Source organism: Echeneis naucrates, chromosome 24 (assembly GCF_900963305.1).
Source record: "Echeneis naucrates chromosome 24, fEcheNa1.1, whole genome shotgun sequence".
NCBI lineage: Eukaryota > Metazoa > Chordata > Actinopteri > Carangiformes > Echeneidae > Echeneis > Echeneis naucrates.
Genome location: NC_042534.1, coordinates 6,764,794 through 6,786,189, shown reverse-complemented (window position 1 = coordinate 6,786,189; position 21,396 = coordinate 6,764,794). Strand labels below are relative to the sequence as shown.

Genomic DNA, 21,396 nt, shown 5'->3' with positions numbered 1-21,396 from the left:
CAAGTCAGCCTGTTATCAGACAATACATATGATAATCCATCTACCGCTTTTCTGTGCTGTAGCCCAGTCCATCACTCACACAATGGACAATTTAGAGTCACCAATGAACCAATGAACATAGACATGTTTGGCTGCCCAGGCCTGGAATTGAACCCGCGACTGACCCCTACGCCACTACGGAAACTGGGAGATCAGCGAGCTCCATCTGTATTTTTCATTTACATCCAAGTTTATGTACAGGTGCAATATTATATTCTATTATTTTGATTATATCTATTATTATTCAATTATATTCTATGATTTATGATAAATATAATATAAGACCTACAGAGACTTTACTCTAATCCAACCCTGACCCTAAATGACAGCTACAGCGAAACGAAATGACCGAATGAAAAAAGATTCGTTCATTTTACCGAACGAGATCAAAAGACTCGAGTCAGTGAACAGATCCGTCACCAATCACCGTGCCGTTAGCTTAGCTCGTTAGCTATCCGAACGCCCTTTAACGGCTTTGGCGCGCGCCAAACCGGCCGCGCTCCATTTTGTAGCAACCGGAAGTGAAGTTTGGTGTGGCGCTGCCGAAAAGCGACGGCGGAGGGAGGAATTTGGGACATTTCTACTGAAATGTAGGAATAACATACGAGGACAGGAAAAGACGGCTAGCAGTAAGTTAAGGATAAGAATGGCAACAAATAATATTCAGACTATAAAAGAGTTGGCTTGCCTTTTGTCCGTCTTTATTTATGCTCTGCTAACCACCCATACATCTCTCAGCTTTTGACTGCCTCACGGACGTGCAACAGAAACTTTATTTTCTTAATTTTATCCACATTTACCTGGTTTTGCCATGATGACACCACATTAGTACATCACTGTAAAGGAAGGCCCAGTGGTGCTAATGGTAATGGAGATAAGACGGGAAGCCGTCAAACATCTATACTCACTGAATTTGAGCAGCTCTTGTTGTGGCTGCTGCCATTTTACACAGTTAAGAAGCTAACTCTGGCCACATGATACTTACACTGCACAGCTTTTTAAAACGGCAGGACTGCAGGACACATCTTTGTCAGAGGTTAGGGTAACAATCTTTAGGACAGAGGTTTTCCTGATGTCCTAAGAAGCATTACTCAACTTCTAAAGAAGTGGGTATTTGAGTGATCTGACATCTTTGCTAAACTTTCCAAGTATGAGGTGTGGCCTTTGCTTAAGTGTATTTAAAAAAAAGAAAAAAAAAAGCTGTATATTAATGAATGCTGTTAGCAAAGCAATTGAAAAGATGAAGAAAGGCAATGACATAAGGAAATATGACAATGACATGACATTTTGTTTGTCCTCATAGCAGACGAGCCAGTTTCTGGAGTGCATTTTGTGACTTCCTTGCTTTGGGCAAAGGAGAATTTGTGGGGAATGTCTGAAAGTGCTGGATGGCTTCTACAATAACAGGTAAGCATGTCCAACAGGAGTGGTTAAATAAAGACAGGTAGTTTGTCTTTTGGCAAAGGGCAGGACTTCTGTATCACATTGTGAACAGTAAACTAATATTAGCTGACCTATCTTTCAGTGTTGTGCTGCCTAAAGTGATCATGCACGTAGAGAATTACTGTGGTTTACTAGGTGTTTTTGTATTCTGTGGCATTAAAATAAGAGCTGGCAGTAGTTCCTGCTTATCACACGACTCACAGTTTGTGAGTGGAAAAAGGATTGAAACTGAGAGTGTAAATGAAAACCTTACTGCCAGATATATTTTATTACTCTTAATTGTACTTGTTTTAGAGTCGAGGACAGCTCCCTGAAAACATTGCCCTACATCTTGCTTATTGGTATCTTTTGGTATCTTAAGAAACTACTTGATAACATGTTCCTGACTTGTTAAAAAGAAGACAATCATATCAAAGGTTACAGTTTTCTAACAGTGTGCCTCAAAGGTTCATTCAGAGGCCCAGCTGATCTCGCCTTTCCCAGTCCTTTCTTCATGTTCATTTGGACCATGTTGAACAAATCATGCTGCCAGCCATGGTGCCATATTAAACCAAATGAATCTAGTTTACATCAGAACTCCCCTTGAAAGTAGTAATGTTTCTTTGCCATAATCCAAATTCCTTTAGATGCCAAGTTAAGGGTTTTAAAGAATGATGCTGCTACCATAAATACAGTGATGCGCATTTTTCAAAATTGAATCTTGTAAATACTTGTATCAAAACATAAATAGCCAATTTAAGGGTTAGTAATTGACCCCAATTTCCTCTGTAACCTAGGTATTTACTAGTTCATCAACATGTCCACTCTGATAAAATTGTGATGCCACGGCAGTATTGTGCTTTGCAAAGAAGTTCCAGGTGACACCCACTGGCTAATATATGCTATTGCATTTGTGCGGTTGCAGGTTTATTCGTGAATCTGGTATTCACAGAAAGCAGTTGTCCAAATAGGTGACGGATTTATAAAAAAAAAAAACCAAGCAAAAAACAAAAAAAGTCACAAATCAATAATATGGAAACATTAAGTTGGGATGACACACTTTTACATTTACTTCCTTTTTTACTTACATAGAATGAAAGGGTGACAGTGAGTAAAAAGAAAATAAAGGAGTGTTGTGCTATGTAGGAAAGAGACTTTATTTCACACCATCATTAAATACAAACACAAGTAGATTTGCAACTCATAGGGTATGCTGTTATATTTGCTACTCTTACATGTCACGCCGCCTTTATATCACCATTACTCAGTCTGTTTTTAAAGATATTTCATGTTCAACTAGTGATTTATTTATTAAAGATTTTTATAAGAAGCTGAGCATAATTTAACTACTTTTACCCTCATCTTTTGCTAATACTATTTCTACTGAAGGAGAATCATCAAAGAATGATCTCCAGCTTTCTACCCTTAACTTTTACGTAAGACCTGTACTGAACAGGAGCTTGCTGCAGATAGTCAATCACAGTGTATTTAACTTGATTCACTACAGATCGGAAAATATTCAGAAGGTAATTAATTGTGTTATTTATTGACTCTGTATTAATACCTGTGTTTGAGTATTTGGTTATTGTTTTCATGAAACTTGCGTATTTACCATAGAAAGCATTAATGTGGGAAGAAATGGCATCAAGCACATCTGACTGCAGGGTGTTGTCAACAAAGTCCTGAGTTTTGTCAAAAAAGAATTTAAGGGTGTCGCCTATTTTCTTTAGGAAGATGTCTGGACTCTCTATGTGCTTCAAAAAATCCATGATTGGATTAGACATAGTCCTCACACTGTCCCCAATCTTTTCAAACAATCTGGCTACAATCATGACATCCCCAACAGATATTGTGACCTGGATTTTATTGACCATGCCAAGCATGATATTTTTTGCATATTCTACACTGACAGCTGCTCCCTGCATTGCCTTCTTGACCATAGTAGTAATTCTAAGCCTTCATATTATTGAACTCCACAATGAGAGTGGTCATCTTGTTAGAGCCAGGCATTTTGATTGGGATTTCTCTCAGAGCTTTGATGGCTCTATCGAAGAGAATCTGTACAGTCCTTTGGTACTGAACAACAGTATTCCTAAATAGGATGGAGATCTGACTCATATGTGGAGCATGGTTGTTTGAAATACTGTGGACCTCCTCAATATAGAAAATTACGACATTCTTCAACTGAGCAGTATGTCCAAAGAGTTGGTATTTCTCAGAAAAGCTAGACAGACTAGAGGTGATGGCAAGAATTTTGTCCTGTAGTCCTCTGAGCATGACATCCGGGGCATCCATGTTGATTGACATTTTCAGATGAATTTTATCAGCTTCTTTGGCTGAACCTTTGATAGAGAAAATATCCACATCAGACTGTCAAACAAACAAAAATGGCATTGAATGTGAAATCCTTTTATAATTTTAAGATAAATGCCAAAATGGCAATAATATATACTTACAGCATAGCGACTGTAAAGCCTGGCATTCAGCTGGGATGGGATCCTGCCATGAAGCTGAAGACCTAGGAAACCTGCAGATGGAATAGAAAATGTAGCACTTATCCCATCTTTTCGGACAGCATATCGCAAGTTCACATCAGTGAAGTCAGGGCTGGTTATGTCCATATTCAGTGTGAGACGAGAGTCACTGTAGTGACAAAAAAGAAAGTGTCAGTCATTACTCTTGCAGTAGTGAAGAAGCTTTAAAAAAAAAAAAAAAAAAAAAAATCCTCAAATTTTAATACATCATAACGATCATGACATGAATATAAAATTGTCCAATGATCAAATTACAAAGGTAAAATGTTAACTCATTGTCATAATTCTCCAAGAATTAACTATTTAATGAATGAAAATATGAAGAATATATTTTACCTGATTGTATGGGAAAGAATATTTTGAATATCCATGGTTAGATCCATATAGTTGACAACACCCTTCCCAGTTAGGCTTAGGCCACCATGTTCCAGGTTTATGGTAATGGCAGCTGTTAAAAGACATTGATTTTTAGTTAAACCCCATAACAAAAATTGTCATTCAATATAATAACTATATTCTCTGAAAAGAAAAACGTACAGTCTAGGTCATACTCCAAGAAGACAATGACAGAGGTGGCAGAGGACTGAAGGGTGCCTTTGAAGACAGGAGCATTGCCCTCTATTTCTCCTGTTAGGTGTGTGGTGTACAGTGGGCTCACAAATTTGGAATTTGTGGATATCTTCTGCCAATTACTTTGTTGGTTCCATAGTTGAGTTTGTCATCAGCAATAATCTTGGAGATAGAACGCAGGCCATCATTATTCAGGTACAGATTAACTTCATTATCCAGGACTCCTGAAACTCCATAGTCCACAAGCACAGTACCGTCCATGTTTGCTTTGATGGATGACCCCATGGAAACGTACTCAAAGGTTCCCTCCAGCTTCAGACTGTGTTCAGCCTCGGCTTTTCCAACAGCCTTGATCACAGGGATGTTGAAATCAGACTTCATCGTCAGGATGGAAATAGCATTAGGCTTGTTTTTTGTGTTTGCAACCAGATTTTGGTTGGCTTCTAGTCTGAGTATAGAGAGATCCATCTTCATAATAGTAAAAAAAAAAAAACAGCGGCCCCAAAACACAGTTAAGTCAATTTCTGCGATATCACGTAATGTATTTTCTGTATTTTTGTTTTAGCTGAACTTATCTTACCAGGTAAGGCTGAGTTACCGAAAGTTATTATTTGCACTAGTTGAGTTCTAACAACTTTTGAATGAAAATAAGATGACAGTTCTTGGGTTCTTTCTTTGGATTAATTGATTTCCTAGAACTTTCCTGACCTTTCAGAAGATGGATACTCTGTGGTCATAAAGGGACTCATACACATGCACAGAACAATACTCAGCCAGGATGTTGGATTGAAATTATTCTAAATTGGTACAGAGGGGCTGAAAGTGTTCCAAGAAAATATCTCCCACACTATTACATCCCCAGCACTAGCCTTAACCATTGATACAAGGCAAGATGGATCCATGCTTTCACATTGACACCAAATTTTAACTTTACCATCCAAATGTTGCAGTAGGAATGTATCATTTAATTTTTTATTAGCCTGTGAATTGTATCCTCAGTTTCCTGTTTTTAGCTGACAGGTGTGGCACCTGGTGTAGGCTTCTGCCGCTGTAGTTCATCTGCTTCAAGGTTTCACATGTTGTGCTGTATGGCCTTCTGCATATTGTGGTTGTAGCGAGTGGTTATTTAGGTTACCATTGCCTATCTATCAGCTCAAGCCACTCTGGCCATTGTCCTTTGACCTCTGGTGTCAATAATGCAGTTTGCCTTGCTCATTGGATAGTTTCTCTTTTTAGGACCATTCTGTAAAACATAGAGATGTTTGGGTATGTAAATCCTAGTAGATCAGGGATTTTTGAAATGCTCAGACCAGCCCACTTGGCACCATGCAACATTTAAAGTAACCAAAGTGACCCTTTCTTTCCCATTATAATGTTCACTTTGAACTTAAGATGGCCATCTTGACAATGTTTATATGGCTAAATGCACTGAGTTTCTGCCATAAAATTGGCTGATTAGATATTTGCATTTCATGATGGAAGCATTGGCGGTCATAAAAGCAAAAAAGCACATACACATTTTATCTGTTTATATTATGAATGTACAGTTTAGATTAACGGTAAATTGCAGTTAAGCAGTTTTCATTTTGAGTAAAGGACAAGAAAGATTAGTTAATCCCAAAGAGTTAAGACCTTAGTTTCCCAGTGGTATCCAAATTAAGCTTGTGTATGTGTACATTGTGTAAACTAAATAGTTGGTGTTTTTGTTAAACTGGTTATTGTTGTTTAGTGCAGGAGCTGTTGTGCATGTTGATTGTGACGCATATGCCACTAAAAAACTTGGAAAAATTTGACAATTATAGACTGCATTATTGTATTTTATTGAGGTTTTTCAGTTTTGCAGTAAAATGTAACATTCAATGTTTGTATACAACAAACCATCTATATTAAAATGGTACAACAGGTATGTCTGTTAAATTCATTGTCATAAATATTGCTAAAGAGCTAATCAATACTCCTTCCGTGCATGTCTTTTGAACAGATGGTAGTGTTTCATATGGATTTATGCCTCTGTGAGGGTTCTTCACTGTTGGAAGGGAAAGGGAAGGTCAATCTCAAGCTTTCCTTGACTAACTTTTACATAGACTTGAGCCACCTCTGAGGCTTGTTGCAGGAAACCATAAATGGTGTCATTAAACTGATCTACTGCATAAATGAACATGTCAACAATTTGCTCAAAAGTATTGTTGAGCCACTCCATATTTACAACAGAGATCTGGTTAACGACATTCCTGATGCCATAAAGAAGTTCACGATAGAGGATATTGACATTAATGAGCACTGCATCTAAATAGTCAGACTTGACAACGTCGGCAAACTCCTGTGACTTCTCAACAATTGCCTTTAAGGTCTCACCTATCTTCACTAGCATTGTGTCTAGACTCTCCATATTTCTCACAAAGTCCACCATTTCATTAAAGAGTTTCTTGATACCTGTTTTGAACTGATCTAAAATCTGGGCCCAATTGATCACATCACCAATTGGCATGCGTAGTTTCATGCTACTAACTTTTTCAACAAAGATATTATGGTAGACCTCTATATTTTCATATATAATGTTGGTGACTATCTCAAGAGTAGCTGCAATGCTGCTGGTCAGCTTCTTCATGATTTCAGGGAGTGTGGTCTTCTTATCAGACCCAGGCAGTGTGAACTGTGTCTCCCTCAAGACCATGATGACAGTATCCAGAAAGACTTGGACAGTTTTCTGATATTCAACAATAATGTTCCTAAAGAAGATTGACAGCTGGCTCATTCGATGATCATAATTGATGCCAACATTATAGATCTCAGTGAAACGCATAACAATAGCGTTCTTTAACTCCTCCATATTGTTTGTAATTTTGTACTTGTGAGCAAATCTTGTGAATGCAGAGATGATGGAGGGGCCTCTCATTTTGATCTCATTTAGCATTACTTTTGGTGCCTCCATATTGTAGCCAAACTGCAGATTTATCTTATCACCATCCCTGATAGATGATCTCATGACCAAGATGTCGACATCAACATCTGGAATAGACTGTTGAACAGAAGAAAATAAAATCATGTTAGATAAATTTTCATTGAAACATTTTATTTTAATTAGAAGGTAATACTCACAGGAAAACGACCATAGAGTTTTGCAACCATGTCAGATGGGGCTCTGCCATTGAACTGAAGGCCCAGGAAGCCGCTGGAAGGGGTTGATACTGAGGCAGTAATGCTATCTCTTTGAGCAGCATAGCGAAGGTTCAAATCAGTGAAAGTAGGGCTTGTGATGTCTACATTCAGGGAATGGCGAGAGATACTGGAAGAGAGAAATTACATTTCAATTTAAAAAAATCTTTTCTAGTTATTAACCTGATATTTAATATTAAAGGTAAGGGTTAGGACTAATTAAGTAAACTTAATATTTAAAGAGAGAGATTGAAACTGTACCTGTCATCAGCCTGGCGCTTTCTCCTGAATAATGAAAAAAGAAAAAAGCGGGTTATTATTTTCTTGGGAGACACTTATTTTGCATATTTTGTCATTTGAAAAAAGATGTTACCTCAGTGCCTGGGTAATGATGTGATCGAGATCCATGGCCAGGTCTCCGTGTGTCAAAACAACCTTGCTAACGGTGTTCAGAGCTTCGTTCTCAAAGTTTGCGGTCGTGGACACTATACAAAGAAACTGTTTTGTAAGATTTTGTGCTTAAAATTAATTGCCACAAAGATGTATGTGTCTCATCAGCTTACCATCCATGTTATATTCCAGGAAGACAATGACAGAGGTTGCAGAAGACTTGAGAGTGCCTTTGAAGAAAGGAGCATTGCCCACTACTTCAGCTGCCAGGTTGGTGGTGTACAGTGGGCTCTCAAATTTTGCATTGGTAGACATTTTCTGCATGGCAGCTGTGATTTCAGCAACAGTTTTTTCAAAGATGGCAAGTTCACCCAGGCTGCTTGGCTGAGATATATCAATCTCAATATCAGCAGTCAAGGTAGACATTGGTCGAAAGTCAATGATTGCCTTAGCAACGTGCTTCCCATTGGTGTTGAAATCAAACAGGTTGACCTCATTGTTGCCAGTATATTTCAGCACTGCATAGACTTGGCTCCGGGAAGCAGCAATATCAAAATTTTCATTTACATCCATGGCAAATATTTTGTTGGTTCTATAGTTAAGTTTGGCATCAGCAATAATCTTGGAGGTAGAACGCAGGCCATCAATATTCAGGTACAGGTTAACTTCATTATCCAGGACTCCCAGAACTAGAAAGTCGTCAAGCACAGTACCATCCATGTTTGCTTTGATGGATGACCCCATGGAAACATACTCCAAGGTTCCCTCCAGCTTCAGACTGTGTTCAGCCTCGGCTTTTCCAACAGCCTTAATCACAGGGATGTTGAAATCAGACTTCATCGTCAGGGTGGAAATAGCAGGTGGTGTGGATTTAGGATTTACAACCAGATTTTGGTTGGCTTCTAGTCTGAGTATAGAGAGATCCATCTTCATAATAGTAGCTGCAGAGATTGCATATTCAAGTGTCTCAGTACTCATAGTGATGGAGCTGTCATGAGTGCCTTCAATGTGACGATTTTCAAGGGACAGAGAGTTGGCAAACTTGATTCCTCTCTTTGTAGTTAGGCTGGTGGTACCATGAAGTTTAGATCTCAGACTCTCAAATACAGAGGCTGTGGTGGCTCCCAGTCGGAACACAAAATCATCTTCAGCATACAGTCCAGCATTGACATTCAGATTGATAATAGCAGACTTGAAGGACAGCTCTGTTATCAGATTATCCACGCAGGGTATCTGGATCAGACCCATTATATCAAAAAGTGAAGCAGTCTGGCTTTTCTTGTAAACTATCTTGGCATCTACATCAACAGTCTGTTCAGTGGTTGTTAAAATATTCTTCAATCCAGTCTGCTCATACACGTTCAGATTACTGATAGCTGGAGTTCGGAAGTCCACAAAAGGCAGATAAAACTCAGGGATGTTGATGGGGTATGTCAGGAAGTCGACATTGGCCTCACCCTCCATAGCAACAAAAATGCCAGCCTCATTTTTGTTGTTGTCAGCTGTGAAATTGTAGAAGATTTTGTACTGATTGAAGCGAACCAGAGCGACTGTGTTAATCTGTTGATTATCTGCCCTGAGGATAATTGAGTAGTCATTTTGTAGATCCATCTTAGCTGCTAGAGAATCAAAATCGAACCGCTTGGCATTACCCTTGTTTTGGAATTCGAAGATGAACTCAGCAGGATGGACTAAAAAGTTGAGTCCGCTGGACATGACTCCTCTGATAATTCCATGCAGTTCTGTGTCATGGTTTGCTTTTAGTTCAAGCTTCATATCATTGAGATTGGCATTTCCAGATGCTACAAAAAGACTGTTCTTAATGACTGGTGCCTCAACCTCATTGCGGACATTAAACTTGAAGTAGGTGAAAGTAACACATTCAGCAGCAATTTGTTGTTTCATCTTAAGGAGCGGAGAGTTTGTGTCGACAGACGAGGTTAGAGTGGTAATGCTGGGAGTGAGTGACAAGTACAAGTTGCTCTTGTGTGTGCCATCATCACCATTAATATTGCCAGTGCCTAAATTTTCAACTGTGAGAGTGAAGCTGAGGCCATCTTGGAGAGCAACTGATTTCTGCCTTACAGTGGTCTTACTTGTCAAACCAAAAATTGGCATATTCACTTCTTGAGCGCAAGTTGTTTCGAGAGAGGCAGACATTCCTCCTTCCATAGCGATGAAGGCTGCGTTCGATATCTCAGCAGTGTAAGGTAGAGTGGTAATCCTGACTGCAGTCTTGGCCTGGGCCTGGCCTGATAGGCCATAGAGGTTTACAGATGCCTGGTGTTCAACTCCAAGAGCAAGATGCTGAAACTTCATTGTCTCGGCTACAAGAACACGACTCCTCTTTGGGATTGCAATACGAACCGAGGACTCAAGTTTGTAATTAAGAATTTCGAAACTTGAAGATCTGGCCTCAGAGATGAGGGCTCCAGTGAACTTAGGTGTCAACTCATTCTCAGTTGAGTTGTGGAACTCAGCAGATGTCTTGATGGTGTAGATGGGAGTGAGAAATTTGATATCACCATAGATTTTCCCAAAACATGGGACCATGATCTGACTTGGAATAGTTGGCAACTTGATCTCAGGAACCTGAAGAGACTTAACAAGCTTTTCTACAGGAATAGAAGGTAATGAAATCTCCGGAAGCGTGATTTCTGAGAAATTAATATCACGAATGGTGGGAATATAACTCATGGGCAAAGCATTCTTAAGGATCTCAGCTGTCCAGCAGAACATATCACTGATGAAGGTTGTGATAGTCAGGTAATACTGTTTCAGTGATTCCACATAAGTGTCAATCACAGCTTGGACATCCTGAAATCCAATAATCTGTTTTGAAAGTTCAGCAAAACTCATAAGGTTGTTCAGCACAATCTCATCAATCATATCCTTCACAGATTTGATAATTTCAGCGCATTTGATCTCCTTCAGGTATTCAGTGAAGTCTCTAACTGAGGATGAGACAAGATGGACAAATTCTCTTGTTGCCTCAAGTTTCTGGGGAATTTCAAAAGTCCTTATCAGCTCATTAATAAAAGATGTGTACTTAGCAATAATTTGATTGGCATGAACCACAAATGTATTGTAATTCAGGGAGTTAAGCCCTTGCACAAGAGTTTCGATATACATATTAAGATGCTGAAGTATATCTTTCACCTCAGTTGATTTCAAGTAGTTCACAGCATCCTGGAGAAGATGCGTGACTTTGGTAGGTATGTCTGCATTCCTCACCATCTTTATGACGGCTTTGATAGTTTCCTCAATTCTGAACTGCTTGATGAGCTCCACAGTTGTTTCCAAGACAGCTTGAATCTTCTGTTCGGCTTCAAACTTAACAATCAGATCTCTTATGTTGGCATAGAATGTGTTGATCTTTCCTACGATGTCAACTCCCTGAATAATTTCCCTAATATAATTAATTACATCAGTGAAAATGTCTGTGGGAATCTGACTAATTACTGCCTCAAGGTGGGCTTTGAAGTCAATACGTGAAAAAAACCACTTCACGTTAGTAACAAATTCCAGCAAATCAAAGGTCTCAATGAAGTCTTTGATATCTTCCAGGATTGTTTGCAGGTGAGCTTTGATTTCATACTTGGCATCAATGTCATACAGGAATGCAATGCTGCTGCCCTTTAATTTTTCCAAGTCAGTCAGATGGACTATCTCTCTTATGGCATTAATCACATACACAGCCATTGACTTGAGGTCATATTCTTCATTGAAGGCATTTAGTTGTTGCTGGAAATTGTGAATGAGGGTCTCAAAGAGGTTGCCACTACTAAAATTGTCAATTATCACACCAGCGACGTGTTGGATGTAACCAGTGAGAGCAGACAGAAGTTTTTCAGCAGCAACCTCCAGGTTTTTCAAAGAGGTTTCCACGTCCTCCACGGTGATGAAATATTTTTGTGTAAAATCACTGAAATATTGCTTCAGTTGATTTACCTTGCCTTCAAAATCAAGTTGAGACACAAAGTCGTTTATATGCTGGGGAAGAGCCTCAAGTTTAGCCTTTACCTCCGGATTGTTAATATAGTCTTGAAGGGCCTCTGCAACACGCACGACAATGCCTTTAATGCTTTCCAAGAAGGCAGGCAGATTTTTCAATAGGGGCATTTGAATTATGTGACTGTCTGTGTTCTTGTCATACTTAAGGAAGCCAGAGATGGTGAATTCCTGGTTTTCTGTAGAGTCTGTATTCAGGATGCTTGTTAAGATGGTACCAGAAAGCTCAATTCCAGTTCTCTCAGCAGTATTGTAAACACTCATCTCCTGATTGAAGACTTGCTCATTCACTTTGGACTTGATTGTAGAACTGGTTCTCTGCTCCTGAATTGATAGAAGAGTCTCCATCTTGTTGTCGAATGTGGTCTCGAGGACAAAACCGTTCTGCAGCTGCTGGGTTACTGCTGCTCTGCATTCATGTGAGCTCGCAAAAGCCAGTGGTTGTGCTTTAAGAAGGAACTTGCTGTATAGCTGGCCACTGTGTTTTCCATACATGACAATGTCTCCATCAGCATTGAAGATGGCATCAACGTTGAAATCAAAAGGAACGATGCTGCAGCGGACGGTGTGATCAAATCTCACTGGCTGAGAGTTGAAACGGGCATCATTGGTGATCCGGGCAGCAAGGCCGATAACCTCAAGCTCAGTGTTTTGATTCATATGTGTTCCAAGGAGTCTACCAGTGGTGCTGCACTTTGCATACGCCTTCATGTCGGCGTAATTTACCTGATAGGTGTGTTTGATCTCCTCTTCACCATAGATGGCTTTCAGGCTTCCAGTCAGGTCCATCTTATAAAGCTCTGCTGCCAGCTGAGCCTCGTTAATGAAGTTGGCGGCCAGAAGTTTCATGTTATTATTCACCTTTGCAGAAGCAGTGAAGGGTTTCAGGTCGATGGTGATTTCATGAGCATACATGGCATATTCGCTTGCTGTAGCTTCGGCCTTTGAGTTAAAGTCAAAGCTAGAAAGTGTAACAGTCATGGTATTGACATTATCAAGCATGATGTCCTGCATTGCAGCCTTGTTGGTAACAGATAAAGTAGCTCTAGAAGCATCAAGCCCAGCATTAAATGTGTTTTCTATGGACAGAAGGCTGTTCAGGGTGGTTGTTCCTCCTATGGTCACACCGTTCTTGTTCATCTTGAGAGAAGCCTTATGAGTAACCTCATTCTGAAGAAGCTTCATGGAGGCATCACTGTTTAGAGCCAGACTATCAGTGTGAAGAGAAGCGGTCAGCAGAGAGTAAACACGGTTTTCAGTGTGATCTGCATTTGTCTCCATCCTCATGACCATTTCACCCACACCAGCAGAGGCTTCAATCTGGTTACGGAGCTTCATTCCAAGAGCCAGGGCATTTGCATCACATTTTAGTGACAGTTTGTTGTCTTTGAAGGAAAACTCAGCAACATGTGTCAAGACATCTTCAAAGGCATTGGTTTTGGACACCATTGAGAATTCACCATTGGCAAGGGATGCTGCAATTGTGTTCTGGCCCCTGACGATTGTGGAGTCAAACTGAACAGTAGAATCAATTTTTGCTTCTGGTCTGAATGGGAAGATGGTAAATGACTGGGTTGAAACAGTCTTGCCGTACACGGGTCCCGCTTTGAACGTTCCCTCAAAGTTGTTGTCAGCAGAGATTTCTTCAGTGTTGATTCCAGCCATACCTGTGTGTTCGACTGAAAACTTGAGACCAAATGGACTTGTGGCTTCAATCTTGCTGTTTGATCTCAAATGGATATTGTCAGAGATGGTTGCCTGCTCCATGACAATAATACTGGCTTCAATGAATTTATGGACCAAAGAGCTTTTCACCTGGGCCTTAATGGAATCAGTCATGGCAAGCACTCCAGAGCCTAAGGAAAAAAAAAAATGCAGAAACAAAATTTATATTGTGATTAATTTGCTTCTCTGCCATAATATTAGCAGAAATATGCACAATATGGTCATTTGGCATAGTTGTGTGAGGTGTAACATTGTGACTGAAATGAACGGGAATTGTATTGCATGTAGATATGAAGCAAAAACATTGACCAAAAATTATATAATTGTTATATACATATTAACATTAATATATTATATATGTTATTAGTTATAAAACTATAAGTAGACAACACATCATTTAAACTTCAAATAAAGCATAGCAGGGATGCAAAAATGTATTTAGAATGCAACAAAGAATTATTAATTATTCTAAAATACCTTCAATGTTCATTGAGAGGATGTCAAGTGGTGAGGTGCCTTTCACATCAAACTTAGCCGAGTAACTTGGCGCTTCCACAACATCTTTGCCGGCAGCCATTGAGGCCTCCACGTTATAGAAGTTGCTTCTCATCAGAGTTGAAAGCTCAACTTTACCAAAAAGAGGAATGGACAGGGTGAAGCTCTCGGGCACAATGAGCTCTGGGATTGGAATCTCCATGGAGGTGATCTCCAGCCCAAACTGGGGTAGAGATACGGTGGGTGTTGTGAAGGATGGAGGAATGTTAAGCTCCTCTCTTGACTTTCCTCCAAGAGGGACAGGGATAGAAAGGACGAAGCGCTCATTGTTGAAATAATAAACAGCTTTTGCCTCACTGTTAAAAAGACATAGTTAAAATGCATTATTATTTGAGGAAATTATTCCAAAAATGTAAGTATTTACTGCAAACTACATCACACTCACGTATTCAAGTAGAGCGTCTTTGGAATGGCAATCTCGGGCATATCAGGTACTCTGAAGTTCTGAAGGAAAGGGAACTCAGCACCGTATCTTTCCATGTAGTTGTTTGTTGCCTACAAGATAAGCAGCGATTTATACAGGCTTTACATTTTTTACAGAAAAAAGTAAACATTCATAAGTTCAAGATTCTTACCTCCACAAACTTTTTGAAGATATGACGAACTTTCATGTCAGTTTGCCCAACCTGCATGTCAAGAAGTTCATTTCCATAGTTCTGAAATACACCAGCATTCGGCAGGATGGTGGTCTCAGTGTTCACATCAGACTTGAGCTCAACCTCAATCTTGTTAGAATCTGCAACAGGACACAGCATTCAAACTTCTTCACTATAAACATGATACAATTTTGCTTTACAAATTTAAGGTGTACAACTAAATGATTTAGGTTTTGATGAAAAACAAAGAAGCTAAAATTTTCACTCATTAACTCTCATTTTTTATATGTTATGGGATTTTGGCTGTATATTGAGTATATGCTGTATATGTTTACTATAGCATGACTTGTCTCTCCACACAGAATTTAACCAAGATTTTATCACATAAGTAAACTATTATGTAAAATTATTGAGAAAGGACAGAAAAAGGAAGGGAAAAGTCTTTACCATATTTAATTTCAATTTTCTGCTCAGAGGTGGCATCCATGAACTTAATTTCACTCTTAAGCTCCAGTTCCAATTCTTCTTCACGCTTCATATTAGCAGTGACAGTGGCATCGGTTTTGATTGAGGGGACAAGAAGCTGCACTTGCAGCATACCTTCCTTCATGGCCTTCAGACTGAAAGATGCAGCAGTTAGTCAGTGTCATCTTAAACACCAGGGTGACAGATGTTGAAATGTTAATTTCATGAGGATTTATGTTTGCTTTCTTACTTGGCACGGCCAACCAGGGAGAGCTGAGGAATGTTCTTATTTATAAAGTCCAGAGAGACTGAGTGAGTTCCTTTGCCCTTAGTGTTTCCATCAACAACACCCAACCTGAGTCCAGCCTCCACATCATAGTCAGGGATCTGTACATCAGCAGTGATGACATTCTTCCCTCTGTTGTATTTCAAGACTGCTCTGGCTTCAGTAGGATCTGCACCTGTTATTGGCCAACAAAGAGATTAATCTGATTTCAATATTACAAGTAATATTACACAACTCTGAACTTTAGTGTGTTACATGGATAAGATTGATAGTTTTTTCAGGTTATACTATACCTTCAGCCCTGAGAATGAACTTTACTGAGTCAACCTTCTGCCGACCGTCCTCTCCCTCCCCGAGGAGCTCGTAGGACACAGTGGCTGTGTACTCAGTGACTTCACCAGTGGGGTGGAGCTCCACAGCAAATCTTTAAAAATGTAATTGATAATTTTTAGTTGAAATTATTAAACATGATCTACAACTTGCTGGTTTATAAAATCTTACTCACTTGCTGTCTCCAGTGAAGGGGAAGTAGGGTGCTGTCTCCTGGGAGAAAGCGTCGATGTACTGCAGAGCTGTGCAATATTTCATTCCAGCGAAGACATCTGTGCACTCATTAACATCAACCTTGTCCATAATCATCGGGGGTATGGCCCTTACCTCCGATCCAGTCACTGACACCAGGGTGTTTCTAATTTTACATATATAAATAAGTTTAAATGTAATTTAAACCTTGACAAATGTGGAAGAGTTTTTTGTACAGATAAAGAATTCCTCAATCTCAATATATTAGCTTGATGTAGTATGAACATAGGTTTAAGGGCTTTTGCTTTCATCATATCTGTACATCCTACGGACGCTTACGTCACTTTGATGAGCTTTGTTGGCTGCGTTGGTGCAGGGATTGTCAGCTTGACATTGTCATATCCCATAGAGATCTTGGCTGTGAGCCCACTCTCATGGAAAATGTTGGTGTGCATCTCAATTGCAGAGTTGACATATTCAGGGATGTGGGAGCCAACCTGAGTTACAAACTCAATGCCAGCAGAGGGCAGGAAGGTAACTTCACTCTGTGTGGAAATTTAGAAACACAAATAGTTGTGTTAATGCTGTGCTATAGAATGATTAGTTAGTGGTAATTACTGGGACATTTGTGGATAATTACCATGTCACGAGCAACATTAAGTCCTCCCTTGATACCAGGAGTGAAAGTGCCAGACAGAGCAATTTTTAGAGGGACACCAGTTACAGTAGGCAGGAAGAATTCGTTGTCCATGAAGATGTAGTGGGCAAAGATTGTGTTGTCCGTCTTTGTCATCAAAGCCTTCATTATCTACGGACAAAGAAAGAAACTGATCTAACTCCAATAATGAACAATAATAACTAAGTCTGTCAAACATTAGTAAAGAAAATCACTGGATTTACTTACATCACTAGGGAACATCTTGAACATGCTGCCAATCATCATGACAGCAGAGTTGGCCATCTCCTCCACGTCATTGGTCCTTAGATATCCAAGCTCATTTCCCAGAAATCTCAGATAAACCATTGCTTCAGGAGACTGTGCAGCACTCACTTCCCTCACCAGTTTGTTGAGGTTGTGTCCAATCTCCCTCATCAAGTTCTGTGTGGCCTAGATAAATATATATCCGTACTGAGATACTAAATTCATTTGAAAAGATGTCACATGGTTGTATCAAAAGAGATTTCTAAATGTAACACTGTGACAAAGATTTGTCTGATTACCTGTCTCTTCATCCTGTCCTTCTTCATAGTAGGGAGCATATTCTGCAGAATCTCATTGACTGTGAGGGGCATGTTCTCAGAGACAAAGTACATTGTCTTCAGAGCCGTGTCAGGGAAGAAGCCATTCTCCCCAAATAGGGCATCAACAGTCGGCTCAAAGCCCTTGCCCTCGATACCGATCTGAAAAGGGTGCAATTTTTCACAGTCAATCACAGCTTAGGTTTTTCGGAATATGTTTTTTTATATAAGCATAATTTGAATCAAGTATCAGAGTATTTACCTCCATCATGTCAATTTCATAGCCAAATGCCTTCAGAGTCATTTCAAGCATAAGCTCCTTGGGCAGATAACTCGTCCCCTCAAAGATCATGTTCCCTTCTATTGATCCAATCTTGTAGTTGCGAGAGAACTTGGTTGGGTCCATGATGGGCCCAATTTCATTTCCCTGGAAAGCATCATGAATCTTCTGTCTCAACCTGTGGGAGAGGAGAAATGCTACAGTAAACCACATGGTGCTGAAATCAGGATACCTACTCCCAAATTAGAGCATTAGGTAAACAACAAATATAAAAAATCTAATGTTGCATCAGCTTTTCACTCACTCTTTGGTCTTAGGCTCCGTTGAAGACAAAATGTTGGTTATGTGGGAGATGATAAAGCTTTTGACTTGTTTGTCCTGCTCAATGGTCAAGGCATCAGCCAGCTGAGTCAGTTCACGAGGCTGGGGGTCCTTCATAAGTACAAGATACGCTGCAATACGTTTTTGCATGGGGCTGGTGTTGTCCAAAAGCACTTGCAGGAGAACTTCTCTGCTCTGTGATCAAAAGAGGTCAAAAAAATCAGCATCAGTAGCATCAGAAATGATGGTCCAAATATGGCGTCAAACCAAATGCAAAAAATTGACTTGCCTCCTCAGGGACGGGAGTCAGCCTGTAGACTTGGATGGCAGCCTGCTGCACAGTTGGGGAAGCTGCAGGATGGTTCACACACTGCAGCACTGCAGATCTTAGTGCAGGACTTTCAGGTATAACAGCTGGAGCCATGTTTCCAATAACCTAGAATTAATATGAGTAATTTGTTCATTATTCATACAGAAGGCTGGGGGAACCAATCCCACCTGAGGAAGTGTGTGGGAGAGAAACAAAGTACTAAGCCCATATAAAGATAGCATGCAAATGCCACACAAAAAGCCTTCAGACCCAGAGTTCAAACCCTGAGCCTTCTTGCTCTTATGTGCACACCTTTATTAATCCAAATGCACTTATATTACAAACAAGTGCAAGGATTCCTACCCTCAATGTCATAAAAGTGTTGTCCTTGTCACCAGAACAGTCACCCAACTGAGCAGCCATGAACTCAGCAACGGAGCGAATCTCAGGGATCACTTTTCCCTCAGCTTTGTAGAACCTGCAGAAAATAGAAAAATGTTTAAAAAAGAGCTAAAACACAATTCAGCTGTTCTTCTGTGTGGTTAACTTTACTCACCTCTTGATAACATTGCTCAGAGCGTACATGATGGGCTTACTGGACTTGTATCTGGCCATCTGGAGCATATCATTGATCAGGAGAGCAGAAGGATTGGACATGAGTCCCAAAGCGAATACAGCGGCATCAACCTCGAGTGCAGACTCATCTAAGGTCCTGAGGATCTGCATGATGGCACTGCTGCACTCAGGGGTTCCACACTGGGCCAGAACCTGGTAGGTCAGTACACGGGACACGGCAACAGCCTGAGGAACAGCAGGACTCAGAGTCTCAGCCTTCATTCCACGGGCCATGGCGACAAGCCTGTGGAAGAGATGGGCCCTCCTTTCGCCCTCAGTCTCGGGCAGATTGGCCAGTTCTCTCAGGAGGTTCAGAGCTGCATCTTTATCCTGGACGGCGCTCTTGTCCTCCACAGTCTCCATGTGAAGACCCTTTACAATGTAACCTATGATACACAGGTAACATGTTTATATTGAGCTACCTAAAATGACCATTTCAGATAAAATTGGCTAAAAATCAAAACAAGAGAATTTACTGTGATCAAAGACTCTGTCGTTGTGAGGAGAAACCTGAACCAGAGTCAGTTCTTGCTTTCCAATATTGGTAACTCCATATTCTCCCCTGTGGAGAGGAAACAAATGATTCATAATCACATAAATTTCTTGTATAAGACATTGAGGTACACTAAGATAACGGTGTATTACAAAGGCCTGACTTACTTGTGTGAGAAGGGGATGAGGATGTGGTTCTCGATGCAGGACCCAGAGGTCATGTGTTTCTTCTCATTGTCAAACTTGTAGTTGCAGGTCTGGGAGCTTCTGATCAACTGAGCAAGAGGGTAGTGCTAAAAACAGAGAAACATTGAGCCAGGGTTGTGGATTAGATGAAATGAAAGAGCTTTCTTCACGCTAATGATACAAAACTATGATTGTTCAGTGTCTTACCATGCCAGATATAAGTGCCAGTGGGCTCGTGTGATCTCTTATTGGCACAAATTTGTCACATCTGGACAGATCCCTGGTCAGGTTGATGTCCGTTGCAATGTCTTTTCTCACGTTTACAGTGTAATGGGTCTTGCACTTGCCATGGATTGTGGGCTAAAATGAAAATGCAGCGGCATTATGATATGACCAAAAGTATGCATGCACAGTGTATTATACAGATCCCTTCGAGAGTTTTCCAGCCATGTTTGTAATTTGTGCTAAAATATGTGGTATGATGTCTTTGAGTGTTTCTCCAGTAGATCAATGTACCATGTTCTTGTTCATGTCTTCCTCCACTAGAGGCACAGCCAGGGCAGAGATGATACCCCTTTTGATGTTCAGGATGGTTGTTGTCTCACCATCCTCAGGGTACAGTTTCACATCGTACACACCCTCAACCACAACCTTCAGAGGATACCTAAAAGGAAATTTGGGGTAATTAAATTGTATTATTAGTGCAAAAACTCTAAAAGGAGATTTAAGCCGGATAATATTTGATATCAAGCCCTTTTATGAAGTAACATGCCTCTCCATTTCAGCAGCAAAGGCATCAGAGCTGGGCGCGGGGCTGAACACAGGGTTGCCATCTCCGTCAATGTGGGCCACTTCAGTTAGGCTACAGCCACTGGTGTGGACAATGAAACTGCATGTCTGAGGCACTTCAATTTCAACCTGCGAAGCAAGGTAAGAATTTAGTTTCTATCGATCTGCTACAAAAAAATTATTTGAGATTAAACATGATTTTGAAAGATAGTTATCATACCATGCAAGAGATCTTGGGTCCATTTTTGAGTGGTGAGGCTCCATTGATAGCATTCAAAGATTCAGCTTCATACCGGTATTCATACTTATGTAGAGTCTTGTACCTTTTAGCCACTAGGAGAAAAAAAAAAAGATTAATAGAGAGAAAAGATTTGGTACTTAAAAGTGATTGATTTATTTCCATAAAATCATTAGTAATGTGTAGACTGGATGTCAATATACTAAACTTTGATGGAATAAGTTATAAGTTAACATATTCATCACTGCAAGTAGGAACTTACCAAGGCAGGCTGGCTGATCTTCATCTTGGGCAACTGTTCCAAAAAAGTCAGATAATTTAGATGCTTATTGCCTATAATTACACTTAAAACAAACTGAATTGAAATTATTTCAAACAAGTTTGTATAATTTTATAAAAAAAAAATGCTTGCACAATTTATAAGATATTTGACTTGTGTACAGCAAGACAGTGGGATTAAAATAAAATAATAACCTTAGAAAATGTTAAAATATGTACAGAATTAACTACTCACAAGCCAAGGCAGATGTACTAAGGAGCAGCAAAAGGCAGAGCTTTGAGTCCCCCATGACGGGTTCGCTGAAGCTCTCTCCCTTCACGTTGACGAGTACTCAGATGAGACTGATGCCTCGACCTCAGCTCAGAGCTTTTATAC

The 21,396-nt window shown here is 40.0% G+C and overlaps 1 protein-coding gene across 1 annotated transcript; it reads right to left on the bottom strand.

Annotated features, from left to right (window-relative positions):
• Window positions 1-2,858: 2,858 nt before the first annotated feature.
• Window positions 2,859-21,310, bottom strand: apobb.1 (apolipoprotein Bb, tandem duplicate 1). Its single transcript, XM_029497098.1, has 32 exons — window positions 21,256-21,310; window positions 21,004-21,036; window positions 20,724-20,836; window positions 20,487-20,632; window positions 20,231-20,378; window positions 19,922-20,074; window positions 19,697-19,821; window positions 19,513-19,598; window positions 18,978-19,422; window positions 18,785-18,899; window positions 18,401-18,547; window positions 18,095-18,306; window positions 17,773-17,968; window positions 17,493-17,672; window positions 17,176-17,379; window positions 16,912-17,079; window positions 16,611-16,816; window positions 16,255-16,437; window positions 16,043-16,173; window positions 15,714-15,924; window positions 15,446-15,618; window positions 14,978-15,138; window positions 14,788-14,897; window positions 14,325-14,698; window positions 8,285-13,978; window positions 8,095-8,206; window positions 7,983-8,006; window positions 7,665-7,851; window positions 6,593-7,584; window positions 3,918-4,104; window positions 3,074-3,215; window positions 2,859-2,962 (listed from the first exon to the last, which is right to left on the bottom strand). Exons 1-32 carry the CDS (start codon window positions 21,308-21,310, stop codon window positions 2,859-2,861), a joined length of 11,517 nt encoding a protein of 3,838 aa, XP_029352958.1.
• Window positions 21,311-21,396: the final 86 nt, after the last annotated feature.